The 22,868-nt window shown below is 43.8% G+C and overlaps 2 protein-coding genes across 3 annotated transcripts; one reads left to right on the top strand and one right to left on the bottom strand.

The window, feature by feature from the left end:
* Positions 1–1,280: 1,280 nt before the first annotated feature.
* On the bottom strand, positions 1,281–13,003 carry TYW5 (tRNA-yW synthesizing protein 5). The gene is made up of 8 exons (XM_064158378.1): positions 12,675–13,003; positions 11,649–11,803; positions 9,204–9,273; positions 7,319–7,363; positions 6,700–6,837; positions 4,469–4,556; positions 2,319–2,435; positions 1,281–1,758 (listed from the first exon to the last, which is right to left on the bottom strand). The coding sequence occupies exons 1-8, from the start codon at positions 12,759–12,761 to the stop codon at positions 1,502–1,504; spliced, it is 957 nt and encodes a 318-aa protein (XP_064014448.1). The 5' UTR covers positions 12,762–13,003; the 3' UTR covers positions 1,281–1,501.
* A 58-nt stretch (positions 13,004–13,061) lies between these two features.
* MAIP1 (matrix AAA peptidase interacting protein 1) lies at positions 13,062–21,939 on the top strand. Of its 2 annotated transcripts, XR_010305553.1 has the most exons (6): positions 13,062–13,519; positions 15,628–15,699; positions 18,251–18,377; positions 19,738–19,888; positions 21,025–21,149; positions 21,665–21,764. XR_010305553.1 is itself a non-coding variant. In XM_064158391.1 (5 exons), exons 1-5 carry the CDS (start codon positions 13,091–13,093, stop codon positions 21,741–21,743), a joined length of 858 nt encoding a protein of 285 aa, XP_064014461.1. In that variant the 5' UTR covers positions 13,067–13,090; the 3' UTR covers positions 21,744–21,939. The 2 variants fall into 2 exon arrangements, 1 of the variants encoding a protein (XP_064014461.1); XM_064158391.1 differs by lacking the exon at positions 21,025–21,149 and having other exon boundaries at positions 13,067–13,519; positions 21,665–21,939.
* Positions 21,940–22,868: the final 929 nt, after the last annotated feature.

Genomic DNA, 22,868 nt, shown 5'->3' with positions numbered 1-22,868 from the left:
TCAGACTGCCAAGGAGCACAGGTTTAGAAGAATAATCTGCACAATGTTGGAGTTCCTGCTCTTCTGGAAAATGTTCTTTCCAGCACTTTATTACCACCACCTATCTGGGCCTAAGAGCCTTTGACATGTCACAGTTTTAATAAAGCACTGCTAGGAGGAGCAGGTGGACCTAAGCCAGATAAATGCTGCATGCCCCAAACAGTGCAATAATAAAATCAGAGGGACAATGACAATCTATCTTTTCTGTAAGATACTCGCCTCTTTTTCACCAGGCATCTATAACACCTGTGGTGATGCAGTCCTTTATCCCTGGTAAAGCACTGGGGCAGTGGCAGATGCACGGTTCAGCACGGGGTAAATACCTTGTGGCTAAGCTGCCATACAGTTCTAAGCTTCTACCTTGCATGATTAGCCTTCTGCTTTTTCCTTTTTTTTGTCAGTTTCACAAGAAGGATGGAAACTCCCCACACTTACCATAGAAGCACAGAATCATGCAGGCTAGGAAAGACATCAGGTCCAACCCTTATCCCTACTAAACCATATTGCTAAACACCCACATGTAAACCTTTATACACATTCAGGCATGGTGACTACACTGATTCCCTGAACATCCTGTTCCAATGCTTGACCACTCAAGAGAAAAAAAAATCCTAATGTCTAGCCTGAACCTACCCTGGTGCAGCTTGAGGCCATTTCCTCTAGTTCTATCACTAACTACCTGTAAGAAGAGACCAGCACCAACCTCTCTATCTGTCCTTTCAAGTGGTTCTAGAGGGTAATAAGGTCTCCCTTCAGCCTCCTCTTCCTCAAACCTAATAGTCCCAGTTCCCTCAGCTGCTCTTCATCAGACTCATTATCTGGGTCTTTCACCAGCTTAGTTGCACTTCTTTGCACCTGGCTCCACTGCCCCAATGTCCTTCTTGCATCGCTGCTCAAAACTGAACACTGCTGGCTCATATTCAGCCACTTATCAATGAGAGCCCCCAGGTCCCTTTCTGCCAGACAACTTTCCAGGCACATTTTCCCAAGCCTATAGCACTGCATAGGGTTGCAGCCCAAGTGCAGGAGCCGGCCCTTGGCCTTGTTGCAGCACATCCCATTGACTTCAGCTCATTGCTCCAACCTCTTTAAGTCTCTCTGCAGAGCCTCTAGGCTGTTATTCTAAAAGAAACCCTTACAACCAACACCAATGGCTTTTCTGGGCCTCCTCAGAAACCACTATGCTTATACTAAGCTTTAGCACATAATTGTAAATGCAGGCACTGCAAATGTACACTTGATTGTAGAACAGGAAGCACTTCCAGCTCAGGCAGACTGTGTACTCACTGAGCAGAAAAACAAAGAAAAGGGAAAATCTACCAGGTAAGCTTTTTTCCAGGTGGATGTTTATCAACCTCAGTTTTATTTGCCTTGCAGAAGGCATATGTATATACAAACAGAGAGCTTGCATAGGAACACAATTTTACACTTCCAGGAGCCTGCTGAATCACAAGAGGTTATTCTATTCATAATCATTCCTGTAGGCTTTCTCTTGGATACGCAACACCATTCTCCGAGCATAAAAGTCCCTGTATTCCTCAGGGAGCTCTTCCAGTGTTTTCAAAGCTCTGTCCAAGATCTGGATAGCTCGAGAGGCTGCTGTGGGATCTTTATTTCCGTAAGTGTCGCTCTTATCATAGGACTCAGCAGGAAGGTGCTTCCAAAACACGTTCACTGCCACTCCAAATTCTTCAGAAACTACATTGTGGAACCACAGAGCTGTAGGAAGAAGAATGCCAAAATGAAAAATACCATCTGAAACTTCTGTGTGACTCATGACCAGAGTCAGAATTGGCCAGTCTAAATCTAGTTGAAGAAATGCCTTAGTTACTGTATATTTTATTTATTTATCATTTTATCTGCTTGTGCAGAATAATGATTAGGACTTGCATTTCCATTTCGTAAAAGCCCAATAACTTTTACATCTACAATCTTCATATGCTTCACAGTCCCTAAGTATCAGAGCCACAGAAGAACAGAAATGGCACTTTATTCATATTCTGTCATTAGAGAACCCAGGCCACTGAAGTTACTTCAGATTTCAGAGGTTGGTTTTACAGCACTAACATTAAGACAAATTCAGAAGCATGCAGTGTACTCTTGAGGGGAGGCAGGATATGTGGGTAGATATAATAATACTTTTTATTAGGCTGATTAGTACAGTTGAGAAAAGTAGATGAGTTTTGCTAGTGCCTTTCTGATTCATATCATGGAAGTGCTTTGGTAACCTGGAAATGAGAAACTACAAACAAAACTGTTTAAAACCATTTGTTACTCACCTGGAATGAACAACACATCTCCTGCTTCCAGCAGACACTGATAGCGCTTGGCTCTCACAAAGAGGGGGTATTTCTCTAGGTCTGGGTCATCCACATCCAGCACCTCTGACTTAGTACCTAGGAGAGTGTTCAGGAGTAATAAATGAATACTGCACCAGTAGCAAAGCATTACTACACTGCTGGAAATGACAGTTCCTAAATCAAATTTTGTATTGCTTTGTTGTTCTGGAACTCTTCTATGTACCAGGGAGACCTGATGGCACTCTTTTTGTACAGAAGCTACATGTCCTCCTGTTGGATTTCTCCTGTAATTGAAACTTTACTAACACTTGCTCAGCCTGAAGAGAAGGCTTTGGGGAGACCTAATAGCAACCTTCTAGTATCTGAAGGGGGCGTACAAGAAGGCTGCAGCTGGACTGCTTCCAAAGGCCTGCAGTGATAGGACCAGGGGTGATGGTTTGAAATGAGAGAAGAGCAGCTTTGGGTTAGATATTAGGAACAAGCTGTTTACCATGAGGGAGGTGGAACACTGCAACAGGTTGTCCAGGGAGACAGTTTGAGGCCCCATCCCTGGAGATACTCAAGGTCAGGCTTGACAAGGCTCTGAACAACCTGATCTAGTGGAAGATGTCTCTACTGACTGTAGGCAGGTTGAACTAGATGACCTTTGGAGGTCCCTCCAACCCAAACCATTCTATGATTCTATGTTTAAAACATTAATCAAGAACACTGTACTCCTCCACAATTAGGTGCTGAGAACAGAAGCAGGCACAGCTGATGGCCTTCCTTGCAAATTTCCTAACCTGCCCTACTAATATGATTACTTTCAACTAAAGCAAATGGGATCAGAATTAAAAGACAAAATGACTTCTTGCACATAACTCTTTGTGATCTTTTTTCTACAGTGCAAGAATTTGTGACCTGGAAAGGAGACTACTGTCACCAGTGTGAGCCAGACATGTATGTATGGTGGAAGGTCCATTATACCTAGAATACCTACGGAAAATATGTCCTAAACACCTGACTGAATACCCACCTTGCCCCCTCTCCCCCCGCTTCTTACTGGGTGGAAGAAGCACAGGAAGTCAGACAAAAGCCTGGCGCCTCTCAGTCTGTCACAATGACACCATATTTGGCCTTGTTTTGAAGCCTGCTTTGTCTTTGGTAAACACAGGTCACTGATGCTAGGCATGTGCATCTCCCTTTTATGGTGAAATAACTTAGGATGGGTTCTGGCGATGTTTTTATCTGTTGCTATTGGTCAAAGACACTCGTCAAAATGCTTAAAAATCTAGCAAACTTGTTTGCTGCTGCCTTTGTTTTGTCTGCTGTTTGTATTGTGTGCCTTTGCACTAAGTAGCTGGGTATTTGCCTCCCCCACGAACGGCAGCCCAGACTCTGCCGTCTTCTGCACTGAGCCAAGGGACTGAAACGACTTCCCCCACGCTGGGACACAGCTCAGCCGAGTCCAGGCTACGGCCTAGGCAACGACCTAGCAGTGAGTTGCAACATGAGGACCTGCCGGCCCGGCGCTCAAGCCTGAGGGATGACTCTTCTGCTGTACACAGCACCCAATCAGACTGCTGCAGCCCATAAACCTGGATCCTTCTTCATCCAGGTGTCTGACCACTCCGATGGCCTCCTGAGAGCCACAGAGGTTTTGCCTCGTGTACGTGGATCTCCTCAGATAATGTGCTCAATCTGAGCTATGCAAGCAGCAAAGCCCCACTGCACCATCACCACGTGGAAGGCCACCACATGGCTGGAACTATATTTTGTCTCGTCTATGCTTCTACATATACTTTTGGATTACAAATATTGAGCCTCTAACCAGTGAGTAAACTAACTGTCTTTTCTGAAGTTTGTGAAGGTTTATGTTTAACCTTTAAGCAGCAGTTTGTGCTGCAAGACTCTCCAGTTGTAAACACTTTCTAAAACCTTTCCTAAATCATTTAAATTTAATCTGACTCTACATATACATTCTGCAAAATTAGTTTTACCCACCACATAACAGAATCTGTGTGTAGTAATTGTAAATAAGTTTGGAAAAAATTTCTTTAATAAACTATGTAATATTTTTTATATCAGACTCATTACAATTCACTTCTAACCCATATTCAAACCCCTCCTTAACAGTATGGCACACATACCTGATAAATATAAATAGGGCGCATCTCGAGGACTATACAGAGCAACTCGTTTCTTCCCTGTTATCTGGATTAAGAAGTTATCCATTACCTGAAATAAGCACAGTAGGAGAGGTGTCAGACAAGAGTTAAAAATGAGCATACAGCGTGCAACTACACCAAAATAGCATCAACTTAAATGAGGAAATAATTAACAACTTATTATGTAGGTTAAAAACATGCAGAAAGAGCTTCCTTCCACATAACAGTCAATCTAAAAAGCTCAGGAATTTAAGTTACTCTGTCCCCAGAGATGCACATTCTTTATCGTGTATCTGGAAACACTGCTTTCCAAAAGCTTTGTATTTTCCTTTAGACAGGAATCAAGTTCTTCCATGTTGAAGCGCAAAGACACACCACACTTTAGACATAAACCAGCACAGACTCAACATGAGGTATCAACTTCTTTGCTGTAAGGGTGTCAGACCACTAGAGCAGGCTGCCCAGAGAGGCTGTGAAGTCTCCTTCTCTGGAGAGATTCCAAACCTGCCTGGACATCATGATTCTGAGCAACCTGCTGTGGATGACCCTGCTTTAGGAGGGGAATGATCTCCAGAGATCCCTTTCAACCTTTACAGATCTGTGATTCTACAAAAATATGATGACAAAATATATTTAAGATTCCTTTTCTTCTTCAGTGTTACCCCTAACACATTTTGCTGACTTTCTATTGATAAAGGACCTTTTTTCCTAACTTAAGTGCAAAACTCCTATTTTTCTTATGAATCAGTGTAACTGTGTGAGGTCATTTACCCCAGCAAACATACAGTTAAAACATCACTTCTCACAGGCAGTTGTTCAATACACACATCCACATACATATGCCTGCACACGCACGCATCTTCCTACGGAACAGAATAGAATAGAATCAACCAGGTTGGAAGAGACCTCCAAGATCATCCAGTCCAACCTATCTCCCAGCCCTATCCACTCAACTAGACCATGGCACTAAGTGCCTCATCCAGGCTTTTCTTGAACACAGGGTGACTCCACCACCTCCCTAGGCAGCCCATTCCAATGGCAAATCACTCTCTCTGTCAAGAACTTCCTCCTAACATCCAGCCTATACTTCCTCAGGCACAGCCTGAGTCTGTGTCCCCTTATTCTGTTGCTGGTTGCCTGGGAGAAGAGACCAACCCCCACCTGGCTATAGCCTCCCTTCAGGTAGTCTTAGACATCAATTTCATTTCACTTTGATAGCAGATTTCACCCAGAGCTAAGGTGTTACATGTTGTCAGCTGAAATGCAGATGTGCAGCTCAAATATACCTGGACATGAAGCAAGGAGAAGCTATGGGAATGGTCCACTCCAACCTAGCACCCAGCCCTATCCAGTCAACTAAACCATGGCACTAAGTGCCTCAGCCAGGCTTTTCTTCAACACCTCCAGGGACAGCGACTCCACCACCTCCCTGGGCAGCCCATTCCAATGCCAATCACTCTCACTGTGAAGAACTTCCTCCTAACATCCAGCCTATACTTCCCCCGGCTCAGCTTGAGACTGTGTCCCCTTGTTCTGTTGCTGGTTGCCTGGGAGAAGAGACCAACCCCCACCTGGCTACAACGGCCCTTCAGGTAGTTGTAGACAGCAATGAGGTCACCCCTAAGCCTTCTCTTCTCCAGGCTAAACAACCTCAGCTCCCTCAGCCTCTCCTCATAGGGTCTGTGTTCCAGGCCCCTCACCAGCTTTGTTGCCCTTCTCTGGACACCTTCCAGCACCTCAACATCTCTCTTGAATTGAGTAGTCCAGAACTGGACACAAATCAGTGTGTTCGGAATTACAGTGCACAATGATAGAAGGCAATGTTATTTGCAGTCTACCACACTGCAGCACCACATCACCACAATCAGTGTACAATTAACACAATCTGGTCAATCTAGAACTAAGAAAAAAAAAAGATAGTCTTGGAAATAGAAATGATGTTTCAGATTTTTAACTGAAGCTCAAAACAATAAAAAAGGAACAAAATCAAAACATTTCATCCTCTAAGTATGGAATTAGACACAAACCCAGTAAAATATTATGCCCACACAATGTATCTGTTTAAAATTCACGCTACCACTGAACGTGAATCATTTGCTATTACAAAATACGTGAACTGTGTCATAAACCAACCTTAGTCACAGATTTGCACCTTAATACCAGAACTCCATCATGCCATCAGCAGCATTTCATGCTAAACGCTGATTACCTACATCGTAATGTGTCCATAGCTGTAATCCAGCTGAGCTGATGCGGAAGACGCTAGAGAAAAACTGCTCCTTTTCAAAATACTCTGGAATTTGAACATCTTCTGCCAAAACAGGAAACTCCTTTCTGATATCTGCAATATTCTGAAGCAAAAAAGGACACAAGTCTTAGAGAACCATGTATGCACATTAAGATAAGGGAGCTTCCCATTCCCATCAGGTTAAACACAGCAACACTGGCAAGAAGCTGGAAACAGCAGTGCTTTTCAGTGTGTGCTCTTGCATCACTGGCTTGGTCGATGATTCTACTAAGAACAGACAGAGAGCTGCTTTATACCATGTCTGTTAGAAATCACACTGAAGGAGAAGGAGATCAGAAATCCTTTCACATTAGTTTACAACAAAAGCTAAAGAATAGGAGGTGAGGAACATGCTGCTCAGTGGTCAGCTAAGCTCTCATACAACAGCAAGTATTTTAGACACTTGAAAAAATATTCTGACCTGAATCCAGTCAGATCCACAGACCAAGTGACCATAAAGAAGTTATATGTGCCTGACAACACGGTTTTAGAAATATGCCCACACTGTGACTTTAGTGTTACAACTGCAATCCCAAGTGGCTCACCTTCCTAGCATCTTCTCCCACTGATCGCAAATAGTACTTTTCATCCTGCAGAGAACACAGAAAGAGAATTGTTTTGCTTCTTAAAGAAGAACTGCAAACACACTTGAACAAAGAGCCTGTATTTTCCCATTCATCTACTACAAGGCTTTATTACAGATGTCATTTACAATGTGCTCTTGTGGCATCCTGGGGTATATTAGAAGGGCTGTAGTTAGTGGGAATATTGTGTCCAGTTCTGGGCCCCTCAGTTCAAGAACAGGGAACTGCTTGAAAGAGACCAATGCAGAGCCACACAGATGCTGAAGGAAGTGGAACATCTCCGTTATGAGGAGAATGAGGGAGCTGGTTTGGAGAAGAGACTGAGGGGTGACCTCATTCATGTTTATAAAGAAGTAAAGGAGTAAAGGGCAAGTGCCAAGAGGATGGAGTGAGGCGGCTCTTGGTGATGCTCAATAACAGGACACCGGGCAATGGGGAAAGCTGAGGCATAGGAAGTTTCATTTAAGCATGAGGATTTTTTTTCCCTGTGAGTGTAACAGAACACTGGAACAGGCTGCCCAAGGAGGTTGTGGAGTCTCCCTCTCTCCCCACCTGGACGCATTCCTCTGTGATCTGGTATAGGTGATCCTGCTCTGGCAGAGGGGTTGAACTGGATGATTTTTCGAGGTCACTTCCAGCACCTAACATTCTGTGCTTCGGTGACATTCAGCAGCTGTGTTACGCCGCCTTGACTCTGCTGCTCCCTGCTGTTCATCTCGAGAAACGGGGAAAATACACTAAGCAGAAAAGTGAAGGGGAAGACTCGACAATTGCTTCAGCACTGCTGTTTCTTGAACAGAATCAAAGCAAATGTGGATCATAATGTAAGTTCTTCAGAAGCCTGATGCAGGAAGCCATTTCAAACGGCTTCCAAACTTAGAGCATCCTACATCACATAAAAGGTGGAAGCATGTCTGCATTTAAAGCTGTTGGCTTCCTAATCACAGCTATCTGAAAAATACCATTTAAACACCTGCTACTCACAAACTGAGTTACAATAAATATTTGTGGTTTGATAGCAGATGTAATCAAACTGAAATACTTCTGTGACATTTTCTTGCAAAGTGCATATATGACAGTTCTTACTCTAAAGCAAGATTTGATTTCTAATTGTTATGCTGCAAGTTTTGCTCATGTTAAGTAGCTTTTGTTAATAAGGTGACTGAAGTTAGCTAACTACCCTGTCCAAATACAAAACTGCTGGAGTGAGTCCATGTCGGGATCAGAAAGGTGACCCAGGAGCTGGAACACCTCTGCTATGAGAATAGGCTGAAGGAGCTGGGGTTGCTCAGCTTGGAGAAGACTCCAGAGGGACCTTACAGGTCCCTCCTAGTACATGAAGAGAACCTGCAGGAAGGCTGGAGAAGGACTTTGCATAAGGGTGTCTAGTGACAGGACAAAGCAGAATGTTTTTAAGCCTAGGCAGAGTAAGTTCAGACTGGATCTTAGGAAGAAGTTCTTCAATATGAGGGTAGTGACATTCTGGAATAGGCTGCCCAAGGAGTTTAGGGGTGCCTCTTCCCTGAGGGTGTTCAAGGCCAGGTTAGATGAGGCCTTGAGTAGCAAAATCTAGTTGAGAGGTGTCCCTGCCCATGGCAGGGAGGCTGCAGTAGATGATCTCTGAGGTGCCTTCCAACCTGAGCCATTCTATGAATCTATATAATCAACTACCAAGAGAAATTACTTCTCGCCCCATTTTTTCCCCTTGCCTCCAAGCCACACAAACCAGTTAAATCTAAGGCCAAGTGCTTTACTAGAGTAAGACTTTAAATTTCAGTTCATCATTTCCCCCTCCATATTCTGGAAAAATAACTGACAGAATGAACTGTGACGGTGAAGAAATTACCTCAGAGAGAAAGTACTCCTTGTGTTTGCCTTCAGCTGCTCTTCGTACAAACACATCAAAAGGCAGAGTTCTGAAATGTCAACATTTATACAGTGAATCCATGTAACAGCACATAGTCCAAATGTCAGGTTTAATATCACAAGCTCCCTTTCCATAGCTACTGTAACTGAAGATGCAATATATTGCCTTTTTTTAATTATTTACCATGGTGACTGATGGGCGTTTGCAGTGGATGTTTGAAGAGTTCTACCAAGAAATTCCACAGTTACAACTCTCTGCTTTAGCAAATTGTTCCAATGTATGTCCAAACAGAATCAGGTAACTGCTGAGGCTGGAGGGCACCTCTGGACATCTTCCAGTCCAACCCCCTTATATACTCTGCAATGAATTTGTGCATGAACATAGGTACAGATCTCCATTTGTAGATCTCTACCGTTTATTTCACTTATTTCATTAACTTTTGAAACGTGTGCTGCCTCAGCTGTGCACAACAGAGGAATCTTGCTATTTCCAAGTGTTTCTTTACAGTTTTCCTTGAATTTATTAAACTTCAGAAGATTCAAAAAGAATCACTTGGCATTAGAGCCCATCCCTTCAAAGTCCGTAAGTGTTACATATTTATTTAAATAATGGGATCAGTGACAGCTGAGTGGCAAACCAAGCACAAGTAGTAACAGGACATGTATTAATTGTTATGAATTCAACACTATGTTCACTCAACTCACCATCTCCCATTAAGTGTCACTGGATAATGAATATACTGCATATAAACTGGAAGCTTCAGAGCAACCACCAGGTACTCAGGGTTAAGAAGAAACTACCCTCAAAGGAAATTTTTCATGATCCTGCTATCCTTTCTACCAGAACATGACCCACTGCCTAGACCACTTCTCTAAGCATTTCAGGCCTTTTTGTAATAGTCAAATACAACAACTGCTGCAGTCAATGGCAAACCAAACAAAACCCAACCCTCTGCCTTCAGCTGAAATGTTGTATCATGCTCGTTTACATTTACTCTGAAGAAGTCGAGATCACAGTTCCATTGACAGCTTAAACTTGTGTATTCTAGTGCTGCCACAGCTCTGCCCCTGCTGTCCGTCCTCCCTTACACTAGCACTGGCACACATCTGACCTCACTGTGAACCTGCCTGTAAAGCTAAACCAGCAGAAAAACATGCAGATTTCTGTAGTACATCATAACCTGGCTGAATGAGTTCCAGGACTGGCACAGAGACAGGGCTAGGAGTGTGCAGCCTGCGACAGAACTGGGCACTCATGTGCATCAGTTTAAGCACGCAGAACTGCACATTATGTCCTCAGTGTTTTCTGTTCTTTTAGTTCTACTTATTCTCCCTCCCTATCAGAATGGAGGGCTTGCTATGGAAAGGGCTAAAGCTTCTTGACTGTCAAGTGAAGCAAACATGCACTACAATGAAGCATCATCAGAGCACATCCATGTGTGTCTATAACCTGCTAAAACTAGCATGCCAGAGCAATTGCTTGTGAGCTCACAGTTAAGAGACACACTAGCAAGAAATAAAATAGAGCAGGGAAAAGGAAACAGCCATTCAAGTACAACCTCCTTTGAAAGATTCAGAAGTTCATTACGCAGAGAGCAGAATACAGAATGATTCTAAGATATTTTTCAATCCTGAACAACAGGCTCCACTCACAGAGAGATGTAGTTTGTTTATACTTAACAGCATATGCTTCACCCTTCTTAAAATTGGAACAAACGAAATACATCTTGTTCCCACTTCAGGAAAACAAACAACAACTAAAATAAAGGCATTTAGCCCCAAAGAACAACACAGTGACTGAGATTAAATGAACTCCAAATACATGTTCTGACAACAACAGAAAAGGAACTTCAGGGGAGATCAAGAGTGTATGTGACCCGCATCAAGATGAAAGAGCTGAAACATGAGGTGAAACATGATATCCAGTAGTTTGAACATTCTGAGAGCCGCACGTTGACTTTGAAAGGAGCTTGGTACTAATTAGTAACAGTATGCCTACCACATGCCAGCATGTGGCAAGTCAGAAACTAGCACCATTCAGTAACACTGAAAATATTTCATGTAATAAGAACAAAAAAGCGTATCATCTGGTACCAAGTGTGGGTTAGTTTGGGGTTTTTAATTAATGCCAGTAAATGTCAGGCTCAAGTTTCCTACAAGAGATCTGTCTTAATACAGATCTTCCTGACAGAACTCTTAAGGCCCTGTTTGGCCCTCAATTCACTCTTGTAGTATTCAGTCAGCGTGTTAAGATACTTGTGGAATGAAAGGGAAAAAAAAAAATCAAGAAGACCACCTTGACAGGTAATTTAAAACTTTTACAAAGTATTTTCATATCTTACCCTCTCATTCAAAGAGATGCACTGTGTGCTTGACAGTTACAAGTACATGCCTTTAAAATACAAGAGGCCTTGGGATGAAGTACCTATACACAAAGTTCTTACTGAGGAAATCCATCTGTGGCACCATTGAGACGTGAATCTTTACTTCTTTAGATCCTTCAGCTTGGCTCAAGTAATCAACTGTCCACTTGGTTGTGCAAGTGCCCAGTTCCATTCCTTTCAGCACCACAGGCTTTCTCTAAGGAACAAAAACAGTTAAATGGAGAAATGACCACAGCATCCAGCAGGGGAAAAAAAACCCCATCAGTTTTTCAAATTAAGTGCAAACAAGTCACTTGAATAGTGGAACCCACTACACAGTCACAACTGATCTGTTCACAGTGGCAATCAAAATACTGCATGTTGAAACAGAATGCAGTGAATGATAGAACTCTTTCTCGGTTTATGCTCTTTCCTAGTGGGATAAGGAGGCACATGAAGAGGTAAAGATAACTGTAATGTTCATTTTGTTCTGGGGCCATTGAGGAATCTGGCCAGACTACAGAATAGCTTGAATTGCTCTAGCCATAGCTTGGTAGCAAGCAGACAAAAGACCGTGCAGTTGAGGTGTGACCTGTGAACTGTGCTGGTACTCTATGTTCTCAGGAAAGAAACTCTTCCCACCTATATTAAGGTTTCTTGATGCTGACAACCACAGACAGGCTTGGTCCAGCATAAGCATAAAAAGCAGTATAAAGGTATTTTGCTTTGAATCAACATCGTGGAGAAAAAGGAGGCAGCAATGATAAAGCACACACAAAAAAATCTCACCTTTAACCACTGCCAAACAAAATAAACTCACAGAAATTGGCTCTCACAGCTATTCCACAAGGATCGGTCTGCAGAAGCAACCTGTTCCTAATCGCATAGTCAATCAAACGGATCTCGATACCTCTTAGGAAATACGAAACAACCAGGCCTGCGGCCTGTCTGCACCGGATGAGTGTGCCACAGAAACCCCCTGCCTGCCTTCCCTCCCTCCTCTCCCCACAAAGCCCCGGTCCCTCCAGCACCAACTCAGGTCGGGCAGCTGCCCTGGGCTCGCTACGGCCGAGGAAACAGAGCCCTACCTGGGGATAGATGTCCCGCAGGAACTGCTCCCGCGTAACACCATCCAGTCGCACAACCGGCACCACCATCTGCTCCCGCCGCTCCATGGCCGCCTCAGCGCCAGAGCCCGCGTCCGTCCTCCGCCGCTCTTCCCCGGAAAGATGAACCCGCGCAGAAGCATTCCGGGCCTCCCCCAGTTTGGTGAGGCTCAAAGACAGGGCGGACTCGGCCCTCCTCCGGGAGGCTCGGCCCGCAGAAACTGCGCGCTTCTCCGAGCAAGGGCGATTGGAATCTCCGGGCACCCGGAGCAACACCGCCTCCGGAGGAGGCCTCGCGGAGTGGGAACGGTGGCGGCGGCGATCTCTGTTTCCTGCGGAGCAGGAGCTCCACGGACGGAAAGGGGCCGGGGCGGCAGGGGCGGCGCTCCGTGGCCGCCATGGCGCTGCGCGGCGCTCCGGGCCGTGGCCGCTGGCTGGCGCGCGCGCTGGCGGCGCCGCCTCAGGTCACCTCTCCGCGGCTGTTCGCCGCCGTCGCCTCCTCCTCCTCGGCCCTCTCACTGACTAGATTCCTCCCGCTCCGGACCAGCGGCTCCCGCTCCGGCCCGCCGCCGGCCGGCTTCCTTCCCCTCCGGCCAGTCACCGCCTCGGCTCCGCCGCTGCCCGGCTTTCGCCCTCTCCGTCCCGTTGTGCGATTTGCCAGCACGGCCGGGCAGGGGCCGGAGGCCGAGGGCCCGCAGCGACGGGTGGTGGTGGTGAGGATCACCAGCCCCTTTGTCTGGCTTCGTACTCGCTTCTATTACCTTCTCATTCGCCTCTACTTCGACCAGGAGTTCAGCATCGAGGAGTTCACGCGGGGGGCCAAGCAGGTGAGCGGGCGGTGGGGCTCAGTCACCCAGCTTGGCCCCTCAGGCGGAGGCGAGGGGCCCGCCCGCCCGAGGAAAGAGGTGCCCGAGCCGAGCTGGCCCAGCGGCGGCCTCGCTTAGCTTAGGAGCTGCTGGTGTCCGCGTTTGACTGCACATGTGAATATCGTAGTGCCCATATCCGCTCCTGTGTAGAACAGAAGGAGTTCGCCAGGTTGGCTCCAGATACTTCTGGAGGAGGTGGGAGTAATCAGAAGTGTGCATTTTCTTGAGACTTCTCTTGGTTTTTTTTTTTTCCCCCAGATTCCCGAATTAGAATGAGCTGGTCTAGCCATCTGCCAAAGCAGTGTGAAGGAAAGTGCTTCTAGATGTTTTAGGGCAAATAGCTCTCTTCTTAGCAGGTTTCTCTGAAATAATAAAGCTCGGGCAGGCATAGAGCTGCCACATGTATTTATTTCTCCAAATTTGTGAACCCAAATAAGCTTTGTCAACAGAATGTGTTAAAGAGGTGGTGATCTCAAAGCTAATAGTCTGAAAATTGCAGTTACCTGCTGTGAAACTTCAGTTACTTTATTTAATAAAAAACAAAACCTCACTGTAAAATGGAAACCACCTCAAAACAACACAGCAGGTGGTAGGGAGCAGAACGTTAAAGCACTTAAGATCAAGTCAAGAAAAACAACCCCACCTGCACCAGATTAGTAGACATGTGCAGAACCACTTGTTTTACCTTGCCTTGTGTTTGCCTTTACTTGCTGTAGAGTCCTAAATGCTTTATCCCCCTCTCAGTACATGGTGGTTGACTATTGAGGTGCTATTCTGTTTAAGTATACCCACAAAAGTGAGGGGAAAGGGAGAGTTGGGTTTTCTGAAGTTTGGAGGCTAAACCAGGTTTTAAAATAATTTTATAAACTGGAGCTCTGTTTTGACAGAAGCTAGATGAGCTGCGAAAAGGGACAGCAGAACAAAATCTTTACAGGAAAGGACACATTTCTTGAAATGTTTAAAAGACTAAAACCAAGTTACACAGGTTATGTAAGTGAATTTCTCTCTAGAGATCATCTAATTCAACCCCACTGCCACCTAGAGCAGGTCACACAGGAGCACATCCAGGTGGGTTTTGAAAGTTCAGAGAAGGAGACTCCACAGCCTCTCTGGGCAGCCTGTTCCAGGACTCCATTACCCTCACAGTAAAGAAGTGTCTCCTCATGATGAGGTGGAGCTTCCTGCGTTTCAGCTTGTACCTGTTGTTCCTTGTTCTATCACTGGGCACTACCAAAAAGAGCCTTCATCTTGACACTCACTCAGATATTTAAAGACGTTAATAGCATCCCCTCTCAGCCTTCTCCAGACTAAACCACTCCAGTTCTCTCAGTCTCATCATAGGAGAGATGTTCAAGTCCCTTAATTGTCCTCATAGCTCTCTGTTGAACTTGATCCAGCAGATCCCATCTCTCTTGAGCTGGGGACCCCAAAACTGGACACAACATTCCAGATGTGATCTCACTAGGACAAAGTAGAGGAGGAGGAAACCCTCCCTAGACCTGCTGGACAGCAGCATCCTGATGCACCCCAGGATGCTGCTGGCACATTGATGTCCCATAGATAACTTGCTGGCACTAGGACTCCAAGATCCTTCTTTATGGGGCTACTACACAGCAGTCTGTACTGGTGCCTGCAGTCATTCCTCCCCATATGCAGGGGTCTGCACTTGTCCTTTCCAGGCTTCATGAGGTTCCCATTTGCCCAGCTCTCCATCCAGTCTAGACCTCACTGGATGACAGCTCAGGCTCATGGGATGTTAGCCACCTTTTCCAGTTTGGTATCCTCAGTGACCTTGGTGATAAACTTTCTTCCTTATTTAGGAACCTATGCATTCACTTGCTTGTTTTGACACTTTAAATGAGAGACTGAAATCTGATTTCAGATAAATCAGCTCTTGGGATGACTCTTAATGCTGGAAAGCTTCCATATCACTGGAGGTACATTCTACAGCCACTAAAGCCTTCAGTCATGGAATATTTGGGTAGCTTGTCACATAGTAAGAGATTTATCTGAAAAAAGAGCCAACCCAGTGTTATTTGTTCACGTATTTCTCTCTTGCCTTTTGCTAGGCTTTCTCTGTTGTTTCAAAGCTGCTCTCTCAGCGTAAACTTGACCTCCTGGATGAACTTGTATCAGCAGAGGTAAATACTTTCCATCTCTTGGTCTATCACTTGATTTTCCCTGAAGAAGTGGTATGCATTCAGCTTGTCATTAACTACAAAAGCTGCCAGTTTGTATTAATTTGGGCGAAACAGCAGAGTGTGAAACAGGGCAATTGTTTGTCCTTCAGCTTTTTTGAGTTTAATTTCAAAGCATGAAACTTAATGTGAAGTTACTGTGTGTAAAGAAATAATAAAATTCGTGACACTCAGCATAGAGACCAATGGCCAAAAAAGATTTCTGGTGTACCAGAAGGGATTGGAAGGCAATGGGTTCTGGGTGGCAAGTGGAGTTGTAGATCTGTTAGTGCAGGCAGACAGCTGGTACTTGGTCTGTGCAGCAGAAGAAAGGAACTGGTTCGTACTGGTTCCAGCTGCACTAATACATACCCACTCTCAAACAGGTTATACAACCAATTGCTGGTTTCAGCTAGAAGGTCTGAGTCCTGTGTCCTGGTCCCAGGGATACAGCTGGCCTGGCTAGTTAAGCATTGGTGCTGTGTGTTCTGGTGAATTTTTAATTGCTGAAGTTGTCTTGGCCTTCCGGGCGTACAGAGGTAGCAGATGCGTCAGAGCCAAGTGGAAGAGATACTTCAGGTCTATGTCTGCCTTGTTACTGGATGTCAGCTTGACCTGACCTATTGCTACCCATGCCTTTGCAGCAAAAATTTCAGTGCTGTTGTACTGCATCCCCACTGGACAATTTTGCCTCCTTTCTCTAAGCAGAGATAGCAAGAAAATGTGAGTTTGGTTCTCATAGTTGTTTTGAAAGATCATCTCCTCTTCCTCTGCTCATCTTAAATTCTTCAGGTGATTGGCTTAGCATTGACCTAGAGACCTCCTGTAACCAGAGCATGTAGAGGATTGAGGCTGTAATACCAGATCTCATTGCTTTGGTTGCTGCATTTTGTGTCTGCAAAATGTATGAGAAACTGATGTCTGCAGGAGAAAATTGTCTCTTGTTGCCATGTGACCTCTGACTTTGTTATGCAGAAATGGCAATTCAAGTTAGGCTAAAAGCTGATTATGAGTTAAAATCAGTGTTGCATTGATTCATCCTTCTTTGTGACAGGTCTTTCTCATGTGATGTCTGAGGTGATGCCTCTGCAGTTTGTGCACCACATCCTCTTTCTGTTTAAGACATCAGTGAAGGTCATGGGACCTACAGCTGTCTCTATAGCAATGCAGTGTGGAGCTCAACTCCCAGAGCAGTGATTTTTCAATCTTTTCTGGTTTGCCACTGTGTAAACTTCCCAGTGGGAACATAGATCACGAATAGGCAAAGACAAACTTGGTGGTAATGAAATTGATTTTCAAAGAAGTCTGTGAAAGAAATAAACTAAAAACTAAGAAAATAATCACACAGAATCACACCATGTTGGAAGGGACCTAAAAACTTCATTTAGTCCAACCTCCCTGCCAGAGCAGCATCACCTACAGCAGGTCACACAGGAATGCATCCAGGTGGGTTTGGAAAGTCTCCAGAGAAGGAAACTCTACAACCTCTCTGGGCAGCCTGTTCCAGGGCTGCGTCACCCTCACAGGGAAAATTTTTTTCCTAGTGTTCATGTGGAACCTTCTCTGCTCCAACTTGCGCTCATTGGCTCCTTTACCTATCATTGGACATCTCTGAGCAGAGTCTGCCTCTGTTCTCCTGACATTGCTCTTCACATCTTTATAAATGTGAATGAGGTCACCTCTAAGTCTCCACTTCTCCAAGCTAAAGAGCCCCAGCTTCCTCACAAGAGAGATGTTGCACTCCCTTGAGCATCTCTGTGGCTCTGCACTGGACTCTTTCAAGCAGTTCATTGAGGTCTTTGAACTGAGAGGCCCAAAACTGGTCACAGTATTCCAGATATGGCCTCACCAGGGTGGAGTAGAGGAGCAGGAGAACCTCGCTTGACCTACTGACCCACAGCCCTTCTAATCCAGCCTAGGATGCCATTGGCCTTGGCCACAAGGGCGCCTTGCTGGCTCATGGGCAGCCTCTGTCAACCAGGACCCCAAAGTCCCTTTACCCTATGCTCCTCTCCAACAGGTCAGTCTCCAACCTATACTAGTCCATGGGGTTGTTCTTTCCCAGATGCAGGACTCTACAGTTGTCCTTGTTGGATTTAATCCAGTTTCTCTCTGTCCAGTTCTTCAGAAAAACTATAAATGATTGAATCCAAAGCCAAGGAATATACACATAGTGAGAAATGAGCAGTGAGAGGATAGAGTGTAAATATGGTTGTGGAAGCAAGGTTAGCTGGTATTTTCTGGCTTTACTTTGCAACCCCATTTTTGACAGTATCTTTTGTAAACATTTTTAACATGCTTTGTCTCCATTGGTTTGAGCAGCAAATGGACTTTCTTTCATCTTGCTGAATTGGAGTCTGGGAGCGCCCAAACTGCCCAATGCCTTTTCAGTTCCACTGTTCTGTGTATTACACAAATGTTTTAGTGATACAGCTCATTTAGTTAACTGCAGTAGAAAATATTCTTACTTCCAATTTCCTAATGAAAAGCTAAGTAACAGTTTTTCTGAATTTAGGTACTTCAAGTGCTGAAGGAAAAGATTTCTGTGCTCCCTGACAACCATAGGGATGCTTTATCAGCTGACATTGATGCAATCATGTATACAACAGAAGGAGATGTTCGCATTTACTATGATGATGATGGTATGTTTAGAATTATAAAAGATTTCAGCCATGGGCAGCCTTATTCCCTGGTTTTGCTACTAAGCAGGCATTCTCCTTCCTCATGTGGGTTTGCGTGCTGCTTCTCAATCCTTGGTTTTGTGTTTATAGCTAAACTGTGTATCATTCCTTGATTTCTTTTTAAACCAGAAACAGATTATTCTTAATAGGTTACAGTACTGCTTCGATCTCTGCTTAGGTTTTCCTCATTCCTATTGTTTTGTAATGTGAGATTTTTACATTATTAGTCCTTAGCATTATCAAACCACTCAAAACCAATTATTCTGCTGTATGCAGAAAGCTGTTTCCTTCGGCAATGAAAATGCAGCTTCCAAGAAGAATAGTGAAGCCTGGATAATGAAATAAGTGTTACAGTTTCCACTTCCATTTTCATGGAATATACATTGTTTTAGAATTTCTTGACTATTTTGTTTTCCAAGTATTTTTTTTTAAGCTAAGGGTGAGTCCAGACAAGTTTTTGTTTTGGCTGAACAATGGCATTATGTGCTCAGTTCACTGTCAGACACAGATGAGATGGTTTATAGCCTTGGTCTTCTAGTGAACATTTCAAATTGTCAAACAGGGAGTTGCTTTTCAGGTGTTAGGGATTTTTTTTTCCCCTCTGAGGCTGCTTCTGAGTTTCAGCAACTCTCTGTACTTACATAGTTTCAATAGTTGTCTTTGGACTTTGTGGCAACCAAATTTTTTGGTAAAAATCTTTTTTTCAGATGGTTTGTTTATCATGGAATCATAGAATGGCTGAGGTTGGAAGGGACCTCAGAGATCATCTCCTCCAACCTCACCTACCATGGGCAGAGGTGCCTCTCAACTAGACTTGGTTGCTCAAGGCCTCATCTACCCTGGTCTTGAACACCTCCAGGGCCAGGGCATCCACAACCTCCCATGGCAACTCATTCCAGAGTTTCACCAACCTTGTACTGAAGAACTTCTTCCTAAGATTCAGTCTAAATCTATTCTCCCTCAGCTTCAAACCATTCTCCCTTGGCCTATTGCTAGACATACTTACAAAGAGTCCCTCTCTAACTTTCCTGTAGGTTCCCTTTAGCTATTGGAAGGCAGCTCTCAGGTCCCCCTGAGTCTTCTCTTCTCCAGGCTGAAGAACCCCAGCTCTGATACCACATTGCACTCATGATACAAAGTACATACCTATCTAAACAGTGTATTTTATTCATTGCTAAACAGTACAAATATGGCTTTAAATAGCTTTATTATTTCAGCTGCCCTTCCAGGGTCTCAGTAGAATATATGGTAGGTGACAAATAGGAGTATTTGAGAAAGAGAAATGTGAGATCGAGCTTATGCTTTGATTTATTTCCAACAGGAAGAAAGTTTGTTAGCATCCTGATGCGTTTCTGGTACCTGACTGGTGCCAACCTACCTGACGAAGTACCAAGTGAAACCAAAGTTTTCCAGATCATGTTTGGAGATGAAAGCACAAAAGAAAAAAGACATCTTTTAACAGCAAACTATGAGTAAGTTCACTTGTCCCTTTTTTCTCTCCATGTGCATGGATTAGATATGTGGAAAGTAGTTTGGGAGCTGAGTGAACTGTGCCAGTGTAGAACTTGGTATGTTTTAATTTACCTTGATTCTAGTTAAGTTACTTCTCCTTTAGCTTTCCAATTTTGATTCTAGGGCCAAATCTTTTAAATACACCTTCAGGTCATTATGTTATTACTTTGCTTCTTCACATTAATAAGAACTCCCTCTAGCAAGAAGAACAGTACCTGGAACATTGAATGAGGTACTTGATCTTTTCCTGTACTATTCCTGCACCTTTCAGGGTATAGGCCAATATCAGTTCTTGTTTCCCATTTCTTGTAGCACAAATTGTAGCAATGCACTCAAGCCAAGCAGTCAAGTGTGGTGTTGATGATTTATCGCTTCCTGTACAACAGTCAGAACTGGAATTAGTTGCAAAAGTAGCTTATGAAAGAGAACATTATTTAGCCAGATGCTTTTCTGCAGAAAGGCAGGACAAAGCAATCATCACATGGAATTTAGATAATTCATGCCACTCTGATCAAGGCACCCATTAGGTAGATGGTTTTTTGTGAGAATGCTGTAAATAATGTCTGCGTTGGTGTACTGATGCCAAAGCAGTACAGAAATGTCTGCACACTGGGCAAAATGTACTGGAAGTAACCTTCTGAAGAGCTGGGAAAAGTGTGGGGTTTTGTGTGAGAAATGCAACACAATTAGTGACTTCTACACCCATATTTGAAATGGAGAGATGGTATGGTCTACTCGGTGAGGAGCTCTGAAACAGTGGAAACACTCTGATTACACCAATGCTCTTTGCCTGGATAGGTTTCTATGGATCCATTCCTCAGCTGAGTTCAGCATCTTCCTTAGAGTTGTAGGCTTCTGAGGTCTCTCTAACCTTAAAGCCCTAATTATGTCCCTAATTCCCAGCAGAGAGGTCTTAGTGAGTGTATGTTCCTGCTGCTATTTGTAGTCTTAGCCTAAACTTGAAGGACAGAGACACCATAGACCTTGGAAGCCTGGTGCTTAGTATTTGAGTGTCTGGAGAAGACAGTTTCCAGGAGTGGATTTGCATGTAATTACAGATCAGTGAGGGTATGCTGCTCTTGTCCACACTGTACAGGTTGCTTGGGAGCGTAACTCTTCAGCTTGAAGCTCAGACGTCTCTTTAGATGACAAATAGTCAAAACTGGCATGTTGAAGGAGCAATGCATTGATGACTACAAAAGGAAGACTCTGAAAATAGGGGTGGGCATCTTAATTTTCCTGTTAACAACTGCAGATCTTTCAGGAAGATGAAGCATTACTGTTAGCTTGAGCTTTGACATGTGTCTGAAAATACACCATTTTTTTTCTAGAATAGCTCAGTAAAAACGAGAATTATCAGGGAGAATGCTTAACATGTGCTTTACCATGTAGTTATCACCTCATTAAATGAAACCCTTTGTTTAGAGGTGAAGATCTGCCATAAAGCTGTATTCATAGTTACTGTAATGGAAACTGAATGCTTTCTTGTTAGCAGAGTCTTATTGTTGCTGCCTGATCCTGTCTCTGGGATCTGAAACAAAACTCTTTGAAGTCAGTGCACTTTGTTTCTTCCTATTGAATCCATTTTGATTTTCTGATCTGGGGCTTAAGCATCATAGTGGAAGAAGCTTTTGCAGGGAGGCAGTGTTCCTTCTTGATTTCGTGTTGGTATTACTAACTCTTTAGGGATCAGGTAAATTTTAACAACTTTTCACTTACGGTATTTCCTTTTCCAGGTTCCAAAGGGAATTTACAGAAGGAGCAAAACCAGACTGGACAATTACACGAATTGAACATCCAAGCCTATTAGAATAAATGTCTTCTACAATCCTTTTATGTACCATTGTGAATGTTCTGATTTAACAAATATCAGGCTCGTTTTGGTCTCTTTTTTTTTCCTCTTCCTCTCTTCTCCAAAAGAGGGATGAATTTTGTACGTTTGAGTTTTCAGAATTGTTTCTGAGACTTGCACTGGGCTGCAGCTTTACAATAAAGCCTTTTCCCTGGAGAAGGCAAGTGTAGTTGGTGCTAATGCTCACCCAGGACGTTCTCACAGCTCAGTTCCACATGGTACGATGAGTGTGTCAGCTGCTTACATCCTGAGAAGACATGGTACTGCTTGAATCAACAACACTTTCTTGGCTGGTGGCCCTCTAAAGTTATTTTCCTGAATTTCTTTTTTCTGTAGAGACCATACAATGTATAACTGAATATTATGCAAGGTGAAATAGAGGTAGACCGACTTCTTAGATTGTCTAGTGATGGACTTTGAAATTTTCTAGCCTCAGTGGTTCATTTTCAGGTTAGCTTGCTTTTGAGTATATTTCAAATTAAGAAAGAGACATTATCAGCATTTGGTACAGGACTGGAGTAAGAAAAGGCTTCTAGCATTGCACTGGGAGAAGGGATCTGAGATATAGATACCTATTTTTTGAAAAAATACACCCAACATTCCTTTCAATTCAGTAACATCCAGGCAGTTCCAAGTGCAGAGATTACTGAAAGAAAAATCAGTCAAAAACATGACTCTAAAATTAGACCTGACAGTGAAGGCCTCTGAAATGTTTTTTTAAACTAACAAATCATTAAAATTAGATGTCACAATGGAACAATTTCCAAATTCTCATTTTATCTCTGTGTCTGCAACTTGAGATTTCTAGTGTAAGTAATTTGAGGTTTTTCTTTGCAGATCCACAGGAGATCATCATAAGGGGTTTGGTTCCATCCCCTATCTCAATTTTAAAAGCTGACTTTTCATAATTTATAGAATAGTTTGCATTGAAAAAGACATTAAAAATCATCCAGTTCCAACCCACCTGCCATGGTCAGGGACACCATCCGCTAGACCAGCTTGCTCAAGGCCTCATCCAGCCTGGCCTTGAACACATCCAGGGAAGGGACATCCGTGACCTCTCCTGGGCAACCTGTTCCAGTGTCTCA

Source organism: Pogoniulus pusillus, chromosome 2, assembly GCF_015220805.1.
Source record: "Pogoniulus pusillus isolate bPogPus1 chromosome 2, bPogPus1.pri, whole genome shotgun sequence".
Classification (NCBI taxonomy): Eukaryota; Metazoa; Chordata; class Aves; order Piciformes; family Lybiidae; genus Pogoniulus; species Pogoniulus pusillus.
Note: the sequence above shows the minus strand (reverse complement) of the source record. Positions and strands in the feature narration are given on the sequence as shown.

Excerpts from the sequence above, each read along its gene's own strand:
- MAIP1 (XM_064158391.1), top strand. The coding sequence starts at position 13,091 with ATGGCGCTGCGCGGCGCTCCGGGCCGTGGCCGCTGGCTGGCGCGCGCG. Across the intron at positions 15,700-18,250 it reads ATGAACTTGTATCAGCAGAG|GTACTTCAAGTGCTGAAGGA; the intron begins GTAAATACTTTC and ends TTCTGAATTTAG. Across the intron at positions 19,889-21,664 it reads CTTTTAACAGCAAACTATGA|GTTCCAAAGGGAATTTACAG; the intron begins GTAAGTTCACTT and ends TTCCTTTTCCAG.
- TYW5 (XM_064158378.1), bottom strand. The coding sequence starts at position 12,761 with ATGGAGCGGCGGGAGCAGATGGTGGTGCCGGTTGTGCGACTGGATGGT. Across the intron at positions 7,364-9,203 it reads AGGAGTACTTTCTCTCTGAG|GATGAAAAGTACTATTTGCG; the intron begins GTAATTTCTTCA and ends TGTTCTCTGCAG. Across the intron at positions 4,557-6,699 it reads AGCTATGGACACATTACGAT|GTAATGGATAACTTCTTAAT; the intron begins GTAGGTAATCAG and ends TGCTTATTTCAG.